The sequence below is a fragment of the Ceratina calcarata genome, unplaced genomic scaffold, assembly GCF_001652005.2.
Source record: "Ceratina calcarata isolate Rehan_Ccalc_2016 unplaced genomic scaffold, ASM165200v1 scaffold39.2, whole genome shotgun sequence".
Lineage (NCBI taxonomy): Eukaryota > Metazoa > Arthropoda > Insecta > Hymenoptera > Apidae > Ceratina > Ceratina calcarata.
In genome coordinates, this window is record NW_017162322.1 from 1 (window position 1) to 9,685 (window position 9,685).

Genomic DNA, 9,685 nt, shown 5'->3' on the forward strand with positions numbered 1-9,685 from the left:
GTTTTGGCGCGATGACCTGCAATAACTGGTATATGTTCAGAGAGCATGTCATGCCACGCTGGAGTATTCTGTCTAGGGAATTACGCTTCAGTGTTCCTATGGTCTTATTTCTCACTAGGCACAGTGGTCTCGGAAATTATACATTCAAACACCTTCCAATACACTGTAGATTCTTGGTTGACACTGTTGACAGTAGTTGGTCGATAGACAAATTGTTGTCGCATTTTTGACAGTTTGTCAACGTCAAGGACCGAGGAGAGTACTGTATCTGTACGTCGTTTAAATCTGCAGCATATTTTTCGATAATAACAATAATTTAGTGGATTTGTTGCGTCTATTTTTAAGACACTTCCATTGATTTGCAGAGATGGTTACGATGGCCGAACCCCTTACTTTAGCAAATGGTAAATTAATTTTTATAGAATCAACCTGCGATCGAATAACGAATGTACTGATATCAATACTCTTATTTCCAGATGTTAAAAGATCTATTGAATTACTGGATAAATTGCAAAAAGGTAACTAAATGTATTTTTCTAACAACAATGCACAACAGGGTAGAATTAAGTGTGTTTAAATATTCTTGTAAAAATTTTATTCTTTATGTAGATCCTCATAATGCTATTAGTTCAATTTATTTTTTTATATAGCTCATGTACGTGCTTGTACTTTGTACTTCAAGAATTTATTTAATAATAGGAATTCATACATATATATACGAATATTGATTAAATTAATTTTTCTAGGTGGTGAAGTACCTGCAACTAAATTAGCTGCTTTGCAGAAAGTTTTGCAGAGTGATTTCCTTAGTGCTGTACGAGAAGTGTATGAACATGTATATGAGACTGTAGACATTCAAGTACGAGATATTTACATACCCATATATTGTAAATTATGAAATCTATGTCAGTATTAATAATTGCAGGGATCTCAGGATGTTCGTGCATCGGCTACTGCAAAAGCAACAGTCGCAGCTTTTGCAGCTAGTGAGGGCCACGCACATCCGCGAGTGGTGGAACTACCGAAAACTGAGGAAGGTCTTGGTTTTAACGTAATGGGAGGCAAGGAACAAAATTCACCGATTTATATTTCACGAATTATTCCTGGAGGGGTTGCCGATCGTCACGGTGGCTTGAAACGGGGTGATCAGTTATTATCTGTTAACGGAGTGGTAAGATTCTATTTTCTTAAGCACAAAATCTTTTCCAGCTCTCGTCTCGACTTCTCAATGATTATTTATTGGTGTTTCAGTGCGTGGAAGGCGAGAATCATGAGAAAGCAGTAGAATTGCTGAAGCAAGCACAGAATTCTGTGAAGCTGGTCGTACGTTACACTCCGCGAGTTTTAGAAGAAATGGAATTACGCTTTGACAAGCAAAGGGCAGCACGTAGGCGTCAACATATGCAATAAAATCGAACGTTGTTACATTTAATCGTCCCCTTCCAATGAACAAATCATATGCATATTGATATCATCGTAGTCCTTTTCATTGTCTGTATATTATAAGAATTCAAATCAAATTACGATTATGGAAATTACTCCTGCTTTTATCTTTTAAACATATTGTATGAATGTTATATAGTTTTAAGAAATAAAATTGTTCTCTTTCTTCTCCTACTTTGCGTACGTTCATTTAGAGCCTTGAACATGGAAAATACAAAAAGAAAGTTTAAGTAATAACAAAATAAATGAGTAGTCAATTTTTAAAATATTTTTCGAGTGCAATCGAATCGAGTGAAGATAGTACAAGCTACGCACCTGGCTGCGATACATACTATCACAATATCAAATCACTCGCGCATAAAAAGTAGCAGGAAAAATATATGCATCTGTATGCGCACGTACACAGTTGCACACTGACTTATACCACTGGTTTATCAAGTCAACCAGTGCCATCATGAAGGTGATAGGTAATTAAAAACTGTTGGACTTTAAACTTAATTTAATTTTGTTGACTCAGTACGAGAAAGGCATTTATATAAAGGTCCGAGTTCATCGGAGAATCTCAGTTAGTGGTCCCCTTTGAACGGAATTTTAGTTTCGACACAATGAGAGCACCGGAACAATTACGTTTCGACGGTCGCGTAGTTATCGTAACGGGAGCTGGAGCAGGTAATTACTTATTTTCTCTGATCAGTATTTCGATATGAAATTGAATGATTGATCTTAGGTTTGGGCCGTGCATACGCCCTGCTATTTGCTTCGAGAGGTGCCAGCGTTGTAGTAAACGATTTAGGTGCAAGTAGACACGGTGATGGGAGCAGCAAAGTGGCAGATACAGTTGTTAATGAAATTATTAAGAATGGTAAGAATATTTCTTATTTACTGTGTTATGCATTCTATTTGAATCGACATGAGTTTGTTTTATGAAATATTTATTACTACACATAATCGCGTCCAGTTGCATATCACGATTCTTATCAACGGTATTTGCAAAACATTCGTGTACTATAAATAAAATTCTTATAATTTCAATCCATCCACTTATTTTAACCATTGCTGATAAAAGCAGTTCAATATTATAATGAATTATTATTGAATTTTTTAAAATAATTTTATAGGTGGAAAAGCAGTGGCTAATTACGATTCCGTTATTGATGGAGCAAAGATTGTCAAAACAGCTATTGATGCATTTGGAAGGGTAGATGTGGTTGTTAATAATGCTGGGATCTTAAGAGATAAATCTTTTAGCAAGATGTCAGAAACCGATTGGGGTATTTCCAAATATTACTGCTATATTTTCTTTAGAAGATCTTCAATTACATTCGTTTACAATTAATTCCAGATTTGATACACAACATTCATCTGAAAGCTGCTTTTAAAGTAACTCAGGCAGCCTGGCCATATTTCCTTAAACAAAAATATGGCAGAGTCATTGTGACATCAAGCAATAGCGGATTGTATGGAAACTTTGGTCAAGCTAATTACAGTTCAGCAAAAATGGGCCTTGTTGGGTTGGCCAGTACATTAGCTATCGAAGGCGCACAGAAGAACGTACACACTAACGTGATAGTGCCAACAGCCGCCTCTCGTTTAACAGAAGACATTTTACCACCAGGTACTTGATACAACGTGCTATGTTAATTTCATGTTAATGTAAATGATTCATTGATTCTGTTTTACAGACTTTTTTGAGCAATTAAAACCTGAGTTAATAGCGCCTGTCGTTGCCTGGTTGTGTCATGAGAAATGTATGGAGAACGGCTCTATCATCGAATCTGCATTAGGATGGGCAGGCAAATGTGAGTACATTAAATCAAAAGAATAAGAGTACTAAGTACTCCGTTTTCTTCTCTTTCAGGCCATTTAATTCGTTCGTCAGGAGCAATATTGCGACAAGATTTGTCAAGTAACGTCACTCCCGAAGTTGTTGAAGACAAATGGTCAGCCATCACCGATATGTCATCCGCTAAACACTTTGATTCCATCGGGGTATGTATATAAAGGCATTATTATTTAAAGAGAAGGTTAATGGCATACTTTTTGCAGGAAGTAACTGGACAGTTCATGGAAATAGCTCAAAAAATAAACAGTGGCAATTCCGAGAAATCACAGTCACAGGTAACTAAGACCATTATCCTGATGATTGATGTCACAATTAATGATAATACGGTTTTTTTTAGAGTACCAATGTCTACAAGCACACTTACAATAGTCGGGACACTATTATGTATGCATTAGGAGGTATAATTGCACTACTGTATATTTTATTTGCTCATAAATTACAGTCGTAATTAAGTACTCAATAACTTATGTTGTAGTTGGTGCCTCTGTCCAGATACCCACTGATTTTCGTTACCTGTACGAGAACGACAGCAATTTTGCTGTAATGCCTATATTTTATGCAACGCATGCTCCAGTATACTGCATGGCTTCTAGTTCTATGTTTGAAGAAAAGTTTCCTGACTTTCAACTAGATCCAACAAAGGTAATTTTCTTAATACAGTTTAAAATTTATGTGTATACCATTGTTATGGATTTTTCTTAAATGTAGATATTGCATGGGGAGCAATATATGGAAGTGTATAAACAATTACCAACGGAAGCTACAGTTGAAACACGATTTCAAGTTCTGGATGTATTAGATAAGGGGAAGGGTGTTGTATTTGAAATACAACGTACGTAAATACATTTTTACAGATAGTATATCTTTTGTACCTGAACTCATACATTTTTATTTATTTCTACAGATGAAACGTTTGATTCTAATACTGGGGAGAAATTAGCTAAAGGACAGATGACTATATTTGTAGTAGGAGTAAGTGGTTTTCAAGGAAAACGGACATCTCCGCACAGTATACCATTCGTTGATCCTCCAAATCGAAAACCAGATGCATCAGTCACGCAACAGACGAATTACGATCAAGTAAATTAAAGATGAACGTAGTTAAAAATTATCGACATTGGGTTCACAAATTAAAATTTCGTTCGTCGACTTGTAGGCTGCTCTATACAGGTTGAGCGGAGATACCAATCCATTGCATATCGATTCGAACATAGCCGCGATGGCTGGCTTTCAAAGACCAATCCTACATGGATTATCTTCCCTTGGATTTTCTGTTCGCCACATACTTCAAACTTACGCCGACGGCGACCCGAGTTTATTTAAAGCCGTTAAGGTAAGTTTACTTACTTTTTGTGTAGACATTTACTTTCGTATTGCGATAGCTTAAATATACAAATGACCATTGCAGTGTGTTACGAAGTGTTTCATATCTATTTACGAGATGTAATTATTGCATGATATAAACAGGAAAATTTTTTTTTCAAATGTTTAATGAATGTTGCAGACTCGTTTTGCAAAACCTACATTCCCCGGACAAACATTACGAACAGATATGTGGCAAGAGGGAAAGAGGATACATTTCCAAACGTATGTGGTGGAAACGAATACACCTATCTTAACAGGTCAATTTATAAAAATTGATAACAATTAATGATACAATTGTTTGAAATATAATTATTAAGAAATGTTTTGAATTTTTTTCATCAGGCGGTTATGTCGATTTGAAAGAAACAGTATCTAAGCAACCAGTTGCAAATCCCGTTTCTGGTAAATCTTTGGAAAGTGATGCAGTATTTAAAATGATTGAAGAGTACGTAAGGACGAATCCAGAACAGGTGAAGAAAATAAATGCTGTATTCCTCTATCATATTTTAGTGCAAGCAAAACCACAAGCAGTGTGGAGTAAGTACGTCTGTTCATATTAAAATTGTCTGGATTTGTTGTTAATCATTATATATTTCTGTTCAAAAGCTTTGGATTTAAAAAAGGCTGAGGTATACAGAGGAGAACCGAAATCAGGTAAAGCAGATGCAACACTGACCCTCGAAGATGCAGACATGATTCAAATGGTAAATTTTTTAACATCAATTCTTATTATTGAAATACTCCGATTGGTTTATTATTTAATTTGTTTGCAGGCTTTGGGTAAATTGAATCCACAAATGGCATTCATGAGAGGGAAGTTAAAGATCACTGGAAATATCATGCTGACACAGAAATTAAAATCACTCATAGATGCTGGCAGAGCAAAATTGTAATTCAATTACATTTGTTATTATATTGGTATAAAGGTATATAATTGTTGTTTATACATTAATATTTTTGTATTTTTTTAATCACTATGTAACTGATTTATCAACTACGCGGTTGGGTATGAAATACATATACACATGTTATATAAATATACATTGTTTTTCATTAAAAACTTATAAATAAAAAATAAATATACATGCATCAGTCTTTTATAAAAATACTATTAGTTGAAATATGATTATTACTCTAAATGACTACTGAACATAGACTTCGATATTCGATAGATTTCTCAGTATCACTTCCTATGCTTTCTCAATCTTTGTTTTATCGGACTTCTAATCGTTTATCGAAATTTAGCTACTGAACATTTTCAAAAACTATTTCGATATCACTTTCTGAATTAGATTTAGAATTTTTAGATGATTTTGATTTCTTTGCTTCTTCATTGCTCTCATTTTTTCGCACTTTCTTTACAATAAATTCAGAACTATAAGCAGTAGCTACATCTGACGTGTCTAGACACATCAGTTGTTTATTGGCAACTCTACCGCCATTTAAAAATACAGAGGCATCCTTTCTCCTCCACATTTTTGAGGTGCGTGGTATAAATTGTGTACATTTTCCTTCGAACTGAAAATCTTTCATATCCACACATTCAATTTCTCCTTTCAAAAACTGCAAATATTTTTTTAATGATGTAAAAAAATGTAATTTATCTTCAAGTCTTGGGAAGTTTGCGCAGCGAGCACTGCTCGAAGGCACGACCCAAACTGCACTTTCTCCAATACATTCTCTTTGTAGACCAAACTTAAAAGCACCTGATTTAGTACTACATGCATCGTAAATGCATTTGCCGTTAAATACGGCAATTTTTGGCTTCCAATACATTAATTTCTCTTCTACACATTTCATACCCTCTTTTAATTCTGCAGATTTTAGATCTGCAGAAGATCTTGTCGGTCTGTGCACGACATTGGTCAAGCCAATTCCATATTCCAGAAGCTTGTGATCTTCTTCATATTTTAGAAGATATGGCGTCAAGCCCGACTTATGCAGGAGCTTGTAAAAATGATTACATGCACCAGCGTAATATTTACCGCGATGTGCTGCAGTCAAACTCGGATTGATTCCAATAAATACTATGTCTAAATTCATTTGAAGGTAGTCCTCAAGAGTACAATTCTTTTGCACTTCTTCTTCTGTTAATCCATCGAATCGATTGATTATCTTTTTCGATTTTTCAATCTTCTTTTCCACTCGTGTCTTCTTCATTAATTTGCTGAGATCTATTGGAGTCATCATTCTGCGCCAGATCATTACTATTAATCACAAAAATACTATTATATTATTTCAATTGTTTAATTTAAACATACTACCTGCAGCAGTTGTAAGACAAGACACGTTTCCTCGTTCTTCTCGATGTTACGAGTTACATCGAGGTTAAACAGCTATAATATACATTTAAACGATTATTTTGTATATTATACATATAAATCACTCGTTCAAAGAAAGTTCAGTCGAACTATCGCCTATCTTTTAATCTTCAGTCTTCAGATACATAGAATGATTTAAATCGACGCCGGTATTGAAGTAGCCTAATGTAAACATGCACTTTCAAAATGAATTTTTGCGTTCAAATTGAATGAGTACTAAAACGAATGTTTATAATTTAGAAATTCATATTAAAACTCTAATTAATCGTCAGTAGCGATTTAGTAATTCGGTGTTTAAACTTGCTGAAGGAGAAAGAAAAAGCATAACATGCAATATGCCACGGCTAACACTGCTAACTGCTATGCTACTTATATAGCATCTTCGTTCATCCTTTCACTCAGGCGCACCGTAGTCCCTCCTTTTTCTTACTGCTGTTCCCCGCACTCTATTTTATTTAAAAATCCTATTTATAAATCAGTTTCCCTACTATACTCATGAATTAATTTATAAACGAATTGGATTAATTTATTAATTTATACCATTTATACATTTTTGTAGAATTTGCATAATTGTCAATTTTATTTGGGATCCTTGTTTGCCAATAAATTGAATGCTGGACATCGATATATATCAGTCATTAAAGTAATGAAATATTTTCGATAAATTCAACAAACATCGAATTTCTCTGCTTGCTATCCGAAAGTACACATTTTTGGTGCACAGCGGTAGGAGCGTGTATGAACGGTATGCGTATTTTTTACGATGTGATAAATGAAAATAAGCGAAATAGTTTATTGAATAGACGCGGCTCCCGATAGGAACGGATACGCTCCCTATCGTATGATCATGGTGCTGTAGCACGAGCACATAATTAAGCAGTGTATTTGCACAGCGTATCTGCTAATCCAGCTACCGGAACTCGCGATCGCGTCCAAATCGTGTTGGTCTTCTGGTCTAGTGAACATACTCCACATTTAAACACAACACAGCTTGCCGCAGTACACCTATGGGATTTGCAAGGCATTCCCGCTCATCATAAACGTGCAGCAAAAACCAGCGCCGTTCTTTGTCCTTAGGATTTCCCTGCGTCCTCACAGGATCTCTAATTCAACTTTAAAGCTTCACGTTATGGGTAAAAGAATGTATCAGTCTTTTATAAAAATACTATTAGTTGAAATATGATTATTACTCTAAATGACTACTGAACATAGACTTCGATATTCGATAGATTTCTCAGTATCACTTCCTATGCTTTCTCAATCTTTGTTTTATCGGACTTCTAATCGTTTATCGAAATTTAGCTACTGAACATTTTCAAAAACTATTTCGATATCACTTTCTGAATTAGATTTAGAATTTTTAGATGATTTTGATTTCTTTGCTTCTTCATTGCTCTCATTTTTTCGCACTTTCTTTACAATAAATTCAGAACTATAAGCAGTAGCTACATCTGACGTGTCTAGACACATCAGTTGTTTATTGGCAACTCTACCGCCATTTAAAAATACAGAGGCATCCTTTCTCCTCCACATTTTTGAGGTGCGTGGTATAAATTGTGTACATTTTCCTTCGAACTGAAAATCTTTCATATCCACACATTCAATTTCTCCTTTCAAAAACTGCAAATATTTTTTTAATGATGTAAAAAAATGTAATTTATCTTCAAGTCTTGGGAAGTTTGCGCAGCGAGCACTGCTCGAAGGCACGACCCAAACTGCACTTTCTCCAATACATTCTCTTTGTAGACCAAACTTAAAAGCACCTGATTTAGTACTACATGCATCGTAAATGCATTTGCCGTTAAATACGGCAATTTTTGGCTTCCAATACATTAATTTCTCTTCTACACATTTCATACCCTCTTTTAATTCTGCAGATTTTAGATCTGCAGAAGATCTTGTCGGTCTGTGCACGACATTGGTCAAGCCAATTCCATATTCCAGAAGCTTGTGATCTTCTTCATATTTTAGAAGATATGGCGTCAAGCCCGACTTATGCAGGAGCTTGTAAAAATGATTACATGCACCAGCGTAATATTTACCGCGATGTGCTGCAGTCAAACTCGGATTGATTCCAATAAATACTATGTCTAAATTCATTTGAAGGTAGTCCTCAAGAGTACAATTCTTTTGCACTTCTTCTTCTGTTAATCCATCGAATCGATTGATTATCTTTTTCGATTTTTCAATCTTCTTTTCCACTCGTGTCTTCTTCATTAATTTGCTGAGATCTATTGGAGTCATCATTCTGCGCCAGATCATTACTATTAATCACAAAAATACTATTATATTATTTCAATTGTTTAATTTAAACATACTACCTGCAGCAGTTGTAAGACAAGACACGTTTCCTCGTTCTTCTCGATGTTACGAGTTACATCGAGGTTAAACAGCTATAATATACATTTAAACGATTATTTTGTATATTATACATATAAATCACTCGTTCAAAGAAAGTTCAGTCGAACTATCGCCTATCTTTTAATCTTCAGTCTTCAGATACATAGAATGATTTAAATCGACGCCGGTATTGAAGTAGCTTAATGTAAACATGCACTTTCAAAATGAATTTTTGCGTTCAAATTGAATGAGTACTAAAACGAATGTTTATAATTTAAAAATTCATATTAAAACTTTAATTAATCGTCAGTAGCGATTTAGTAATTCGGTGTTTAAACTTGCTGAAGGAGAAAGAAAAAGCATAACATGCAAT

The 9,685-nt window shown here is 34.8% G+C and overlaps 4 protein-coding genes across 7 annotated transcripts; 2 read left to right on the forward strand and 2 right to left on the reverse strand.

Moving 5' to 3' along the window:
* The first annotated feature begins 102 nt into the window (after positions 1-102).
* veli (L27 and PDZ_signaling domain-containing protein veli) lies at positions 103-1,467 on the forward strand. Of its 2 annotated transcripts, none has more exons than XM_018026460.2 (6): positions 103-270; positions 346-404; positions 477-518; positions 747-859; positions 926-1,171; positions 1,252-1,467. In XM_018026460.2, the coding sequence occupies exons 2-6, from the start codon at positions 368-370 to the stop codon at positions 1,408-1,410; spliced, it is 597 nt and encodes a 198-aa protein (XP_017881949.1). In that variant the 5' UTR covers positions 103-270; positions 346-367; the 3' UTR covers positions 1,411-1,467. The 2 variants fall into 2 exon arrangements, with proteins under 2 accessions (XP_017881949.1, XP_017881950.1); XM_018026461.2 differs by having other exon boundaries at positions 104-270; positions 366-404.
* A 387-nt stretch (positions 1,468-1,854) lies between these two features.
* Mfe2 (peroxisomal multifunctional enzyme type 2) lies at positions 1,855-5,688 on the forward strand. Its single transcript, XM_018026806.2, has 16 exons — positions 1,855-2,112; positions 2,171-2,305; positions 2,562-2,714; positions 2,786-3,058; positions 3,126-3,242; positions 3,302-3,432; positions 3,490-3,561; positions 3,624-3,684; positions 3,762-3,928; positions 3,995-4,118; positions 4,191-4,366; positions 4,443-4,619; positions 4,791-4,908; positions 4,994-5,188; positions 5,258-5,355; positions 5,425-5,688. Exons 1-16 carry the CDS (start codon positions 2,049-2,051, stop codon positions 5,542-5,544), a joined length of 2,181 nt encoding a protein of 726 aa, XP_017882295.1. The 5' UTR covers positions 1,855-2,048; the 3' UTR covers positions 5,545-5,688.
* Positions 5,689-5,731: 43 nt separating this feature from the next.
* Positions 5,732-7,301, reverse strand: LOC108626232 (G/T mismatch-specific thymine DNA glycosylase-like). 2 transcript variants are annotated; one of them, XM_018026808.2, is made up of 2 exons: positions 6,916-7,301; positions 5,732-6,842 (listed from the first exon to the last, which is right to left on the reverse strand). In XM_018026808.2, the coding sequence occupies exon 2, from the start codon at positions 6,839-6,841 to the stop codon at positions 5,897-5,899; it is 945 nt and encodes a 314-aa protein (XP_017882297.1). In that variant the 5' UTR covers position 6,842; positions 6,916-7,301; the 3' UTR covers positions 5,732-5,896. The 2 variants fall into 2 exon arrangements, with proteins under 2 accessions (XP_017882297.1, XP_017882296.1); XM_018026807.2 differs by having other exon boundaries at positions 5,732-6,858.
* An 822-nt stretch (positions 7,302-8,123) lies between these two features.
* LOC108626054 (G/T mismatch-specific thymine DNA glycosylase-like) lies at positions 8,124-9,685 on the reverse strand. Of its 2 annotated transcripts, none has more exons than XM_018026463.2 (2): positions 9,294-9,685; positions 8,124-9,220 (listed from the first exon to the last, which is right to left on the reverse strand). In XM_018026463.2, the coding sequence occupies exon 2, from the start codon at positions 9,217-9,219 to the stop codon at positions 8,275-8,277; it is 945 nt and encodes a 314-aa protein (XP_017881952.1). In that variant the 5' UTR covers position 9,220; positions 9,294-9,685; the 3' UTR covers positions 8,124-8,274. The 2 variants fall into 2 exon arrangements, with proteins under 2 accessions (XP_017881952.1, XP_017881951.1); XM_018026462.2 differs by having other exon boundaries at positions 8,124-9,236.